General features: G+C 39.8%; 1 protein-coding gene across 2 annotated transcripts; it reads left to right on the forward strand.

The window, feature by feature from the left end:
* The first annotated feature begins 381 nt into the window (after positions 1-381).
* Positions 382-13,988, forward strand: LOC130572729 (dipeptidase 2-like). Of its 2 annotated transcripts, XM_057364618.1 has the most exons (11): positions 382-628; positions 3,782-4,034; positions 4,793-4,919; positions 5,401-5,530; positions 5,859-6,000; positions 6,842-6,911; positions 7,409-7,585; positions 8,081-8,168; positions 8,754-8,829; positions 10,376-10,511; positions 11,765-13,988. In XM_057364618.1, exons 2-11 carry the CDS (start codon positions 3,901-3,903, stop codon positions 11,948-11,950), a joined length of 1,266 nt encoding a protein of 421 aa, XP_057220601.1. In that variant the 5' UTR covers positions 382-628; positions 3,782-3,900; the 3' UTR covers positions 11,951-13,988. The 2 variants fall into 2 exon arrangements, with proteins under 2 accessions (XP_057220601.1, XP_057220602.1); XM_057364619.1 differs by lacking the exons at positions 382-628; positions 3,782-4,034 and having other exon boundaries at positions 4,846-4,919; positions 5,427-5,530.
* The last annotated feature ends 263 nt before the right edge of the window (positions 13,989-14,251 follow it).

Here is a 14,251-nt window from a genome sequence, read left to right on the forward strand (position 1 = left end):
GAGCATAAGGACACAGTTTGAGGTGGAAATCAGATCAGAGACATTTATTGGCTTAAGTTTAGTCGATGTGAATAAGCAAGAGCTGGAATAGGGGGCTGGAAAGTTTGCAGAATCTTTTTCATCGAAGAGATCAAAACGTCCACTGGATGGGTGCCTGAGAAACCTCATCTGCCTTTGGGGTTACCTCACCTGGGACCCRGTGGCTGGACTAGATAACATCCCACCAGAAATCCCTTCCTGAATTATCCTGGGGTGAGAGGCACCTGTTTCTGAACAAGACAAGCAGCAATTTGAACCCATCAGCTGCTAGGGAGGGGATGCTCTGTGAACTGCACAGCCAGGCTGCCACGAGAGGGAGGAAATACTGGGTTTTCAGCAAGGCACAGTGAAAGGCTTGGGGCCGCCACGTGGGTGTAACTGAGCTGAAAGCTCACTCACAGACCTTGCATCTCACAGAGTGGCAATTTCCAAATGCCTGCTGTGTGTGCTGCCTGTGACACGAGCTGAAGAAGCAGAGGGTGTTCCTCGCTTGCTGCTGTGATGCCAGGCAGGTCTGGTGCCAAGATTTAGCTGTTGTATCCAACACAGCTGAATGCGGATTTMGACTCGGCTGCATTATCTGAAGAAGGTAACTGCTTTAGATAAACAAATGAAAAGTTATAAATCTCATGTCAACTTCCACTTCTCAGCTCTGCTCAGTTAGCATGGGGAAAAGCTGTGTGGGTTTCGTATTTTAAATGTTGTTTAAACAGGGGTGCAAATATACCATGTTCTTAATTTTGTGTAGTGCTTGCAATACTCCTTTGAGTTTCAATAGGTGATCTCTGAATGATGATATAATTATGTGTCTTTTTTTTTTAACCTAAACAGTTTCAAAGGCAAGTGACTCTCACTGTCAAAGTATAAAGAATATTTTGCATGAAACTGAGAAGATGCTTTGATATGGCAAATCTATTGAAAATTCTTATAGCCACGAAGAATTGCATTTTTGTACACATACAAATGGAGAATAGAGATTTCGTAATGTATAGATAAGAATAATTTGTTTCAGCAGTCAAACCACTTGAAGAACACATTGGTATAGTTCTTGCTTAAAAATCTTCCTGAAAAGTGTTGTTGACTTAATGAAAAARTAGTAAATATTTGGACCAAAACCTACAATATGTATCAGTCTTTTTGGAGCATCAGAACAGTTTTATTGTGTGAACAAGGTTTACTACTTTCCCAATAAGCATTTTGAACTGACARATTATATGGACTTCTATATGTATATGAGGACAGAGCAGAAAATAAGCTATAAAACCTTAGTTTTTCCTTTAGAGTAATTTTGTCAGGATCTGAGTTCTACAGATTCAGGCTGCAGATCTGTCCTGTACTTGGGCTTGAGGGATTTTCAACCAAAAACATGCCTACAGAATCTAATTTGCATTTGCGGTACTAACTTATCAGAACTTTGCTGCTTTGGCAGTTTTTTGACCTTCTCTCTTTAACATTTTGCATGCTGAGCTGCCATAAACAAATTTAACATTTTCTAGATTAGAGATACAAGGACTTTTTTCCCTGTTGTGACAAAGTCTGCATTTATGGTAAAAGGTTAAGTCTGCATTTGTGCTTTGACATTTGAGGGAAATCTCTATGGTTGCCACAGAGCAGAAAAGAAAACATTTCTGATTGCTCTCTAATCTTTACACTTCTCTTGAAGTGCTGTTCCACTAAAGTTTTTGGGTCTCACAGTGCATGTGTATGTCTGATGTGTATTTATGGAAGAAGAGCTGCTATTCTGAGACTGCACTGCTGTTGGGGAAGTTTTTTGAAAATGGTTGTGTTTCTAGGAATCACAGTTCCTCAAAACGTGTGATTTGCATGACCAGAATAACACAAASTGCTCTCTTTAGATTGGAAAAACGTGGGCAGCCCCCGTTCTGTGTGTATGGAAGCACTGTCACGGCCTCTAGAGGATTCCTTTTCCCCAGGAGGTTTGGGATGAGCTGYCCTGAAATGCCTTCCAAACATCACTGTGTTTATTCCCCTCCACCCCTGTTTCAAGCAATAAGCACGGTRTTTTCTCACTGCTTGGTGGAACTTGGTGGAGCTTCATTGCATCTTTGCATAGGCAGGGAAGGAAGAGCAGTTTGGAAATCACGCACTGTAACACAGCGCTAAGGGAGTTCCCAGGCAGAAGAGGTGAACCTGACATGTCAGGAATCAGGAATCACGATTTAGTGCTRGTGATGGCAGAAGGAATTTCAAGAAAAACTGACAAAAAATTTGAAAGACTACCCTGAATTTCAGAGATCAATCTTTTCTAAAAAAGATTCTTAGTATGGGGCATGTGTTCTGCTCCTGCAAGTATGTTTGCGATTTATGTTTTACTGATTATGCTAAATTATTATTTAAAGAAAAGGGAGAATTCATACTTTTGTCAGTAGTCAGTAAGGAAGGTTCTGGTCACCTTGTGTTGTCTGTTGCAAAAAAGCTGCTGCCATGATCTGAAGCAGGTAATTCAGAGCAGCACTAGGATTATCYACATGAGATCCCAGCATAACTGGACTGTGGAGGGGATGAACCTTCTTCATTTCTCAGGATATGTTACTATTTTGAGCAACAGRATCTATTTCAATGCATTTTGTATATTTGATTTGGCACAATTATTCAACAGATTTGAGGAATAATGTAATGGCTGTTAAGTGTCTTAATGAAAAATAAAATGGAAAATAAGGACTGCAAATAGAATGAAAGGAATGCCGTTCCTAACTGAGATTTGCTTCACTTAAATAGCAGCTGTTTACTGAATCTTCTGCACTGAGATCCGGTCTTTCCTGCTGGAAAGGAGAGGAGGGGGCAGGCAGCTTGCCCAYATTTCCAAAGATGGTAAATGACAGAAGCACACAGAAAAACTTCCTTTTTCTACTRTGAAAATTCCTTTAAAATCCATCTATTTTAAAAGAGCAAAGCCCCCTTGTTGCATCCTTATTTGGCAGCTGTGGCCATGCTGCTGCATCATCCCTCTGTCCCGTGAGGGCATGTGCCTCCAGTTTGGCAGCGAGTGCTTCTCAGCTTGATGGGCAATGCTGCCAATAACTCTGGGTGGGGTGTAGGCGAACCCAGTCTTTCATCTGGAAAGGTATTTTTACCTCCTGGTAGATCTTACATTTGCTTTACATGGAGAAGGAGTTATTTCTAATCTCTTTGCAAAAATGTTTTTGACTGTTGTCCAAGTGTTYGAGTACTGCATTTAAAAAAGGGCAGGAGGTGCTCTGTTACTCTCGAAGCTGTTGTCACACACATTTCCTCATGAAGTGACCCTTTTTAAGTTGGGCACATATTGTGCTTGCTAAGGTTTGAAAAATTGTTGGATTTCAACAATTTTCCTCTGACAACGATCTGGAGTTCTGTGTGTTTTAGGAAGGCAAGGCACTCAGTAGCAGCTCATTTTTGGACTTTCTCAGAAAACAGGATAGTGCTCGTTTCAGTGTGAGGTTTCCCACATAAAGARAACAGGCCAGTCAATATAATAAACAATCTTCTTGAGCTGTTTTGCTTTTTGGGAGGTGTGAGGGCAGGGTGTGTCAGGCTCAGGCTGCCAGCTCTGCCTGAGCAGTTGGTTCTCTTCAGCAGTGAGTTGGTGGCAGCAGCAGCCTTTAAGGAGTGGTCAGATGTGCAAGAGCACAATAGGCAGAGACATTAAAATCCTAAAATTTTGGCAGTTTCAGAGATTCCAATGATACTTTCCCTTCTGTTTACCATTATTTCTTTGTTTTTTTTTTCTTTTCTCTGTCAGAATTCATGCGAGCCTTATAAGAAGGAGAGACATTCAGCTTCCTGTACTATTAATGCTACAACCACTTCAGTCTGGAAATTCTGCTGTTTCATCGTCATCAGYGAACAATTGTGGCAAAAATGGAAATGAAGAGAAATCCAGCAAAGTTGCTGTGGCTGTTGCTGCTCTTTTCTGACACGGTGCCATTCAGCTGTGAGAAATCAATGAGAGAAAGAGCCATAGAGCTGATGCAAGATGCACGTTTAATCGATGGGTATATGAAATATGTTCAATGCTCCCTCTTTGTGAGTCCTGGCTAGAGAGGAGGGAATGCTGAACGTGTTTAGATTAGCAGAGACACGGACTATGAGAATACAGCAGTGAGCTACTGTTGCAGTGATGTATGGGGAAGGAATTTGGCTTCAGAGGATATTTAATGTAGGATTCTGTTACTCTAAACACCACGGTGGGTTTCTGGTTGGGTGCCACGGTTTAACCCCAACTGACAACAGAGCCTCACACAGCTCTTGCTCACTTATCTCTCTGGTGGGATGTGGGAGAGAATCAGAGAAGTGAGAAAACTYGTGGGTTGAGATAAAGGCAGTTTAATAAGGAAARCAAAAGACACACACAAAGCAAAATAAGGATTTTATTCACCACTTTCCCATGACTAAGGTGTTCAGCAATCACAGATGATGTTTTCTTGCAAAGACAAACATCATTACTCTGAATGTCCCATGCCTTTCTTCTTCTGCCCAACTTTATGTGCTGAGCATGACCCATATGGTCTGGAATATCCTGGGGCCAGCTGTCCTCTCCCAATTCATTGTACACCCCCAACCTGCTGGCTGGAAAAGAGGAGCAGAAAAGGCAGAAAAGGCAGAAAAGAAGGGAGACTTTCAGGCATCTATTGCTGCAAGGATTATTGGCAATTAATGGTTTAAGGGACTGTGAACATTGGAAGAAATTACATTTGGGTTAGAAAGATAACAACTTATTTCTGTCACAAGACCTATCTGTTTTCCATTCTAGCCACAATGACTTGGTACTGCAGCTGAGAATACTTTACCAAAATAGACTCAGTAGAGTCAATTTAAGAGAACTCAACCAGACCCACACAAACCTTGCAAAACTTCAGGCTGGTTATGTGGGAGCTCAGGTATGTACTGCCACGGCGGTGAGTCTGAGACCATATATTTACATTTGCTTCCTTCTCAATCACAAAAATACTCCTACCCCTGATTTTATTTCGTTATGTCAAAAAAAGAAAAAAATAATAAAACTGAAAAGCCACAGACATAGTTTCATAACATTTGTGTTTCAAAAGTTTGGGTTTTATAATTCAGCTACATTTAGTCAAAACAGGAGCATTTGTTTTGTGATATATAATTTAAAGGAAGATTACATCTGCTTTTCTGCATGGACTGTGGTGTAGCTGAGTGGGTCAGGAGGCTTTAACCATGTCTGGAGTGGGTGCTCTTGCCTTGCATCTTAACATTTCTCTGGGGGAAAAGCTGTAGAGGCAACTCCCTTGCAAACTGCAGGAAGTTATTTTGGTCTGTGCTCCTGAACTATGAGCAWATGAAAGTTTCCAAGTCAAAACACAAGTTATCTGGTTTACTTGTCAATGTCTCTTTCAGTTTTGGTCAGTGTATGTTCTTTGCAGCGCTCAGAACAAGGATGCTGTGCGCCTGACCTTAGAGCAGATCGATGCTGTCAAGAGGATGTGTAACAGCTATGAAGAGCTGGAACTTGTGGTGACTTCCCAAGGTGAGGCTCCTTCCTGCAAAATAATTTAAAAAAATGTGATTGCAGGAGGTATGTGCAGGGGGATGAAAGCAGGCAAGTTATTCTGCTTTAATGAGTAACTAAATTTTCCTCTGAACCACAGCCACTGACTGTGCACAGTCCTGGGCCACTGCAGTCATGGGAAAAACTCCCATATAAATATGTATTTTGTAAGCTCCTATTCTGTGAAATTATATGTATTAGTGCTTATAATTTACACAAAAAATTGCTGCTCGGTTGAGCTGGCTTCTTATCTGTCATGGAATTACTTTGGAATTACCTTGGAATTACCTTCCCTTGTGTTTTYCAGGTATCTCTGACAGCAGAAGGATTGCATGTTTGATTGGAGTAGAAGGTGGCCACTCCATTGACAGCAGTTTGGCAACACTGAGGATGTACTATGACTTGGGTGTTCGCTACATGACTTTAACACATTCCTGCAACACYCCTTGGTAACTCATGAGCATGTTTTTGTGTGACTCTGCTTTGCAAAGCAGTGGCAGCTGCATGATGGGAGAAATATGGATTCAGACACAAACTTGATAAGACTTTGAACCAAGTCAAGGTGATAGGTTTTGGGGATAAATCATTTGCCACRTGTAGAGTGGGAGACTGTATCTGTTTTGTAGTGCTTATTATGCTCACAATTTCGACACTTTTAAACTGTTTAAGAGCACAAAGATGGTAAAATTGCTACCTCCTTTGCTATATTAGGAAAGTGACACAGATCAAAACTGACTAAAAGAGAAGTATTGAAAATGCACATGATGTAGATAAAAGAGGGTAAATGCTGTGCAAGRACTCAGCAGTCAGCAGCCTCCAACACTGTCCCCTCTGGCCAGCTCGAAAGCTCAGGGCCTGTGTGGAGCTCACAGAGATGGGTATTGAGATCCTGTATCAGAATCTTAGCAACTTCTCTCTGCTGGACTGACAAAATACCTTCTTGCACTGACTGAGGGAAAGGGCAATTCTGTGCATGGGACTGCACAGGGAACTGCCATTGCAGTGTCTCTGCTCTCTCATGGAACTTTGTGTAAACAGAAAATTGCTGACAATCACCTCTCTGCCTGTCTTAAATTCCTTCACAAACATCAACATTAGTGAACTGAAAACAGTTATGAACTTAAAAAGCACTGTCTGAGCAAGATACATGTTATGTAGCTCATCATCCCCACATTTGGCTATGTGACATGGTAATAATTTTTATTGTGTGTAGTGTAAGAGGTTTCAGCTGCTGATACTGTGTTCTCCAGAATAAYATGATGTTTCTCCTCCCTCACTCCCCTTTTTAAGGTCTGAATCATCATCTAAAGGAATACACAACTTTTATCCTAGTGTTACTGGTCTGACTGCATTTGGCCAAGTAAGGATCTCTTTCAATGCTAATYTGGGYAATCTGTCATGCAACTAACAACTCYTGGCCATATCTTCTCAATGCAAAGTCTMATTAAAAATTAATTACTGGAAGTTCTTGATGGTTAGGAGGTGATCAGGATTTAGTCAAACCAAATTCCCTGTGATGTTTCTTAAGGTAAAAGAAGTGCTAGATTGAAATACAACCAGATTAGATATATGAATTCATATGGGCAAACAGTGGGATGTGAATAACACTTCAAATTACTTATTTCAGATTGACTAAGTTTTCTAAGTTTTGAGCATTTCTAAGTTTGGTGGTGTGCTAGCTAATCTGAAGTGAATAAASTACAATTAAATTGATAGGTACATAGAAACCAATACAGGCACAGCATGTTTATGAGTAGCTGACAGCTGCAGAATTAATCTATCTGTTTACATATATCAATTAACAGCTTCCTTTCAGGAAATTTAATACTGACACTGTTGTCTGTACATCTTTTTTAGGAAGTGGTAAAGGAGATGAATCGCCTGGGTATGCTGATAGATTTATCTCATACCTCATATTCCACAGTAAAAGCTGCACTCAATATCTCAAAAGCACCAGTAATTTTCAGCCACTCGTCAGCATTTGCTGTTTGTAATCACTCAAGAAATGTTCCTGATGATATCCTCCAGCAACTGGTGAGTGATAAGGTCCTTGGGTTTGTCTTTTGGAGGAAGGAATTTGTTGGTTTTGCTTCTTGGGGTTTTTGTTTTTTGTTTTAACGACAATGTTTGCCTAGGCTGCAGCAAACCTCTGCATTCAGATCATGSTGTTTTCTTTCCACCTCCTCATCTCTGAATTTGATTTAGAAGCAGATCCCTGAGCAGCAGCTTACATTTGCTTCTGAGACATTTTCTTTGGGTTATGTTTAGTCTTTGACTACAAAAACAATGTGTTTGCCAATACTTGGAAATTCTGGTTCAGTTTATTTGATGTAGTCACGGCACTTCTGCTGATTCAATCCACATGAAGTAAAATGAACCCAGGGAAAGGACAGGGAGGAAAGCATTGTGTTGCCACCRCAGTGTTGCTGTTCTCACTGATGGATGGGTGTAGAAGGTTCAGTACATGACGCCCACAAAGTCTGCAGGACACGACTGTTCACCCATCACCTGTCTCTTCCTATCTTTCAGAAGATGAAYAAGGGAATTATCATGGTGACTTTCAACGCAGACGTACTGGCCTGTGGCAGGAAGTCTGTTAATGTTTCTACCCTTGCAGGTTTGATGTCAATATATTGTAGTTTTTGTGGGTTCTATGAATTCATATAGATTCTACTAATTTCTTGRTGCATGCATCATTTTCAAGGTCATGCAAATGGTACTGCTTGATTATTGCATCCACACCTCAGCCCAGCCCTAGGTATTTTTTGAGTTTAGGGTCATTAAACAATAACAAGAGGTACAAGGTGTGTGGGTGTAGCTGRAGGACACGATGCTCACAAATGGAGCCAACAACCATTAATCCCAAAGTAGTCATTACTTTCTGGAGAACACCTTAAGCCTTTATAATTAAGAGTGGAAAACATAGATATGTAATGGATAATGAAAATTTGATTGGTATAATTGGGCTGCTTGTTAGGAATTAATGTGCTGTGATGATCATGTCTCTTTCCTCATTTGCATTTAATCAGTGTAGCTGTTGTTTTGAAGATTGCTGCCTGATGGGGTGTCCTTTGACTTTTTAAGAATGGATTTGATTAAGAACAATTAAGGAGATCTGTCTCCTAGTGGCAATATGTGCAAACTGTAATATTTCTTTTTTGCTGGATGCTCAGATGTTGTTTTCTTTGGTATTTATTTTCAGATCATTTTGACCATATAAAGAAAATAGCAGGCTCAGAATCGATAGGAATTGGTGGTGACTATGATGGAGCAAACAGGTTGGTAAAGGTGGACATACATYACATGTGCTTCTTAAATTTTGCAGGTTTTGATTAATTTAAAAGGGCACAATCATTTCTTTTTAGAACTGTATGAAGCAGTGCTGCAAATGCAGAAATGGATCCTCGTGCACTCTGCAATCRTCTTTTCTAGATGATGGTTTGTGCATACAAAACCAGTGATAGAGGCTCTTTTTCTCCAAAAGCCACAAATGAATGACAGAAATGCTGCCTCAACCTTTATGTGGTAAATGGTTCAGCCTAGAGAGAGGCTGAAAAACCCCTTCCTCCACTGTCCTCGAGGGCAGCATGAAGTGTTTTGATACTTTGAAACTACTCCTGCTTTTGAGGCTTGGGAAGTGCTTGGGGCTAGAAGAGCCACCACAGAACTTCTCCTCACTCTTGGGCTACTGCTGTTACAGCACAGGAAATAAATGCAGATTAGGTGGCATTTGCAGCTGTAACCCTGAACTTTTTTTTGCTTTTTATCTTTCTGTTTAATYGTCATCTCCTTTTTCTTTTTTGTTTTTCTCCTGGAGTCAGACTTGCTTGGGAATGAAAGTCAGAGTCAGGCTCTCATCTGTAAAATACAAATACAAAGCCATTGTATCATGTTCCAAGACATGATAGTTCTGAAACTATAATGTTCAAAATAAAAACAGAGTTTGCTGCAAAAGAACACATTTTATCAGATGCATTTTCTCAAAGACCATCGGTTAGATTGGTGGTGGCGTTAAGATCTTAATTCCTGGAAGCAATGTCACAGATTTCTTGAGATGATGGTTATCATCATACTTTCATGGAACAGGAAAAAAAAATCAAAACCATGTCAAAGTCTCATGGACATACCATTGAAAACAGCTGTTTAATGCAGGTTTTGCAGGTTCTTATTTCTTATTATTCTTATTCTGACAGGAATTAGCATAAGACATAGATCAGTTTTGTCTGGCCCTCCACAGTTTTGCTTATTTTAATTCTTCAGTGGAAGGCTCCAGATAGGTTTCTTTCCACTGCCTAAACAATTGGGTTAATTCAAACCAATATTAATATTCTAATTACATTTTTTTGGAAAAAATACTTTGCAAACAAAAGAGCTCACAAAATTGTCTGCAGCTCCAGAGCTCATCATGAGTTTGCAGGTTTCCTTTTGTTCTCAGTTACACGAGKGGATTGTGCCAACTTCATCTGTGATGCAGCTGTTTCCTCTTACTCTAAAGGCCAGATGGAAAGTGTGGACTAACGTATGCATGAATTTTTGGTTATTCTTTTCCTCTTTTGTTCTAATATCCCCCAATCCTGTTGTTTTGCCTGTATAGAAGTGCAATTTCATTCCATTTGTGTTCTGTTTATTGGGTCCTAGATGAAGAAAAAGCCTTTTGTTGTGTCCCAGTCCTGTTTCTGTTTGRCAGCTGAGTTCTCAGAGGAAGAACTGGGTCCATAGTGAGCTCACTCCAATATCAATATGAGCAAAAGACTAATTAAAAGTATTTTTCTTCAATTTTTCAGTGATGTGTGTTGAGTGTTCTTGTGTGACTCTTATCAACAGCTTCCCTGAGGGATTGGAAGATGTCTCTAAATACCCTTCATTGATAGAGGAACTTCTTAGAAGAGGATGGAATGAAACTGAACTGAAAGGGGTCCTCAGGGAAAACTTTCTCCGTGTCTTCAGGGAAGTGGAAAAGGTAAGATTAAAATCCCAAATGGAATCTTGATTCTTACTAAGAGGGAAAGARGAACTGTTGGTGCTTCRTTGTTTATTTTTGGGTGTTTCGTGGTTTATTTTTTGKTTTTTTGTGTTTTATTTTGRGGTTTCTTTTTTATTCARTGAGAGAGATATGAGGGAATGTAAGCACCTAATTCAGTAATTCCAAATGCTGGGAAAGAAACCAAGATGGCAAGAGAGCGTTAACAGAATAAGGGAAAATGAGAGAGAGAGCAGACAAAGCTCTTTGTRACTTTTTCTCTCTGCAGTAATCTGATAAGCACACATCAGTGASTTCTAAATGGAATCACTTCATGGTTTGGAGAAACTGCGGATGCACCAGATCACAGYCTGGCTGTGTTCACTGGGCAGGAAGGAATGTTGACTCCTGCAAATCAATTTAATTCTTGTCATGGGATTGGGCTGCTATTCAAGAGGCYTCTGCCATGACCAGATCGCTCACCAGCCATAAACACAACAAGATCCCAATGAGTTTCAGACATAAATGGTAGAAGTTAATCCAGAAGGATGAGAAGAGAGGAGGGAAGGAGACTGTACAAGAGTAGAGCCCCCTCAGTGGTAACTTTTACAAATGCTTCTGTTGAAACTTCCAGCTGCTTGCCTCCTACTGTATTTATTCACAGGCATAACTAAGTAGATACTATACACAAAGCATTATAGACAACATATATTTCACTGTCTTTTYACTGTCTTCACTCACTTTTCTTCTGCTTGTCTTTTTCTGGCTTGTTGGATGAACAGAAAGCAGGGAAATTTGCTCTATTCCAGTTAATCTGTCAAAATACCTACCTAATGCTGGCCTCATCATGTGGCAGATTGACATCATGAAGAGGCTCAAATTCATCACACCTAACCAATCAGTGGGATTTAATAATATTTTTTCCCTTCTAAATTAGAGATGTTGAAGCTCTGTCTTGAGGGTGTGAGCTCACTTCAGGGGAGAAGGCTCATGAGTTTGTTTGCTCCATATGTAGAGAACCAAGAATAAGAGCAGTCAGACCTGTGACTCTTGCCTGTAACATCCGTGCTGAGTTCTGGGAAGTGTTTCATAGGAATGCAATCAGCACAATATTGATTTCCTCATGTTCAAATGTGGTTTTGCAATAAAATTTGAGTTGGGTAACTTGAAATAGCATTGAATTTACCAGCCGCATAAAGCTTTTGCTGTTGTGCCAGTCGGGCTTTCAGGGACAACCTTTTGAATTTTTGTAGGTGCGGAACATTTTTGGAGTAACGGACGTAGGTGAAAGTGAAATTCTGCCAGAAGTACAACATTCCTGTCGCCTAGACCTACGTAAGGCTCAGCCTCAGCCAGCCACATCCTTTGGATTTCCTTCTGTGGCACAGCCCTTCAGTCTGACCATTGCACCATGTTTAATGCTGTATTATGTATCATAACATCTGTGGAGTCTAGAGAGAGATTTATYGAGTACTCTGCAATGCAACTACTTCTCTTTTTGTGTTTTGTTAATGGAAAACTATAATTAATTTTAAATGTAATTTCTATAAATTCACCTGCATACTTGAAAATTCATGTAAACTATAAATGATGTAGCGAAAGCATTTAGAATTTGAAGTGATAAATTCTGTAGCATCTCSGCTAGACCAGGACCAACACTGTTAAAAGAGAAAAAGTATATTCTATAATACTTGATGCATAGTTTTATTATTGGTATTGTGGCATAAATACTGGAGTCCAGAACCAGCAGTTCCACACAAGAACTAGAGATTGTGATTAAGACATCTGTCCAATGCATTTTCAAATATTACTTCTTGTTAAATCATACAACTTTCRTCAATAGTTGATGGCTGCCCTATGGAGAAGAGTGCTTTTTTGGTTTCCTTGGGGTTTTGTTCTGATTTTTAAGATGACAAAATCAATGACAAGCCTATTCCAGTTTGGGCTGCTTGCCTCCCACTGCTTTAGAGACCCATCCTGAAGTACTAAAYCTTATTTTTGAATCCTGACCAGGACTGTGGTCAACTGGACAGTTACTGAAGGGTGGAGGTAGACCTCTTGCATTCAGGTGCAGGTGACCAGGCCACATTGTATATAGTTTTCTATAATTTGGGGACAGCTGTTTGCAGTATATTCACGAGGATGGGAGCAAGAATAAGCCAGGACAAAGCAGGAATTCTGACTTACAAGAGGGTTGTAGAAATCTTTTGAGATTTAAACAATTATCCTTATCAGTAACATGTTTTATTATTTTATTTTTATTCTATCTGGCTAAAATCAGACCATGGCCAATGGACATAGACATGAGATTAGACAGAGCCCTTTTTATTATAAATCTGCAGTTTTGGCCTTTGAAATGCATTTTGAAATACACAAGGTRTGTGAGGTTAGAARCCACTGTTGTAGAGAARAGCATGGACTGAGATAGACCTGCTYTTCTGAGGCTCAAAATAGACATTTMAGTCAAATATACCGAGATTCATGATGAAATTATAAGATGGCAGCACAACATCTTTGAGGGGTCAGTTCCCAGTGTTTGCTGGTAAATGCATTCCCACGATACTTGCTGTTAATTTTATGATACTGATTTTTATTTACTGATAATGACATCTAGAGAACTTAGCCTTAGTGTAGACTAAAAGCCCTGTAATTGATCTAAGGGAAGTATTTGTGAACACACAAAGTATTTAATAGCTGTAAGAGAAGGCTGGGCATGAATAGAATGGAAAAACAGCAAGAGAATGTTTTTCTAGAGGCATTTGAGACTGTTCCCACCATCCATTTCTGCATTCTGCATACAAACAGGGTTTCTGGAAGGACCCTGTTCTTTTATAGTTTCAAAATTAAGCTTCATTAACATCTTTCGATAAGATGTTCTTGATAAATATATTCTAATTATACTCCTGTACGTTACCAAATTCTTCACAAGTCATGTAGAACAATCTAGCTGCATACAAGCCAAGTTTTTAAGAATAGCTTCTCAATAAATACTGATTCTGGTTATGCATGTAGAAAAGGGAATTACTGCMCAGACTCAGAAGTCTGGCCACCCTGATTTTGCTTGACTGGCATCAGAACATGTTTTGCTGGTAAATTGATGAATTCAATAGGGCAAATTTCCCATAGGAAAACCCAATAGGGTTTGTTTCCCATCACTGCTTCTTCTAATAGGGTCATAAGCCATTGCAAAATTGTCACCCATGGTCTCTTTTCTCAGAACTAGTACTCTGATGGTTGTTCCATTRCATTCTTGAATTTATTCCTTCCAGCTGTTTTCTTTATACTGTGTTCACTTTACTACTGCTAATTTTTACTTTTTTATWTTCCCATACTATAGCATGGATGAAATACATATATTCTTTTTATTAAAGACAGAGATAATACTTTGATATGACTTGTCTTATCTATAATGTGTTGCRCTTATTTGTTGACTGCTTGTGCAAATAAGCAATTTGTAATCTTGTGGCAAAACATAGACATGAAATTTCAATAAAATATTGTTTTAAATTGTGTAAGGACACTGGTGTAATCTCACAAAACAATGCAGCCCTGTGGCAGAAAGAAGGCTGGGGTGTCATGAGGACTCTGGGTTGATATCAGAGGGAAGGGYTGTCCTTTCCATGGCAGGCAGGACAAATTCAAGTAGGTTTAATCCTAGAGCATCCTGGATGCAGGCAGTCAGCCCCATCTAAACTCAGACACTGCTGGGCCTGTCCAAGCAGTGCCCATGGAAAGGGATC

The sequence above is a fragment of the Malurus melanocephalus genome, unplaced genomic scaffold (assembly GCF_030028575.1).
Source record: "Malurus melanocephalus ecotype Western Australia unplaced genomic scaffold, MMel_1.1 scaffold_40, whole genome shotgun sequence".
In the NCBI taxonomy this organism is placed as follows: Eukaryota; Metazoa; Chordata; class Aves; order Passeriformes; family Maluridae; genus Malurus; species Malurus melanocephalus.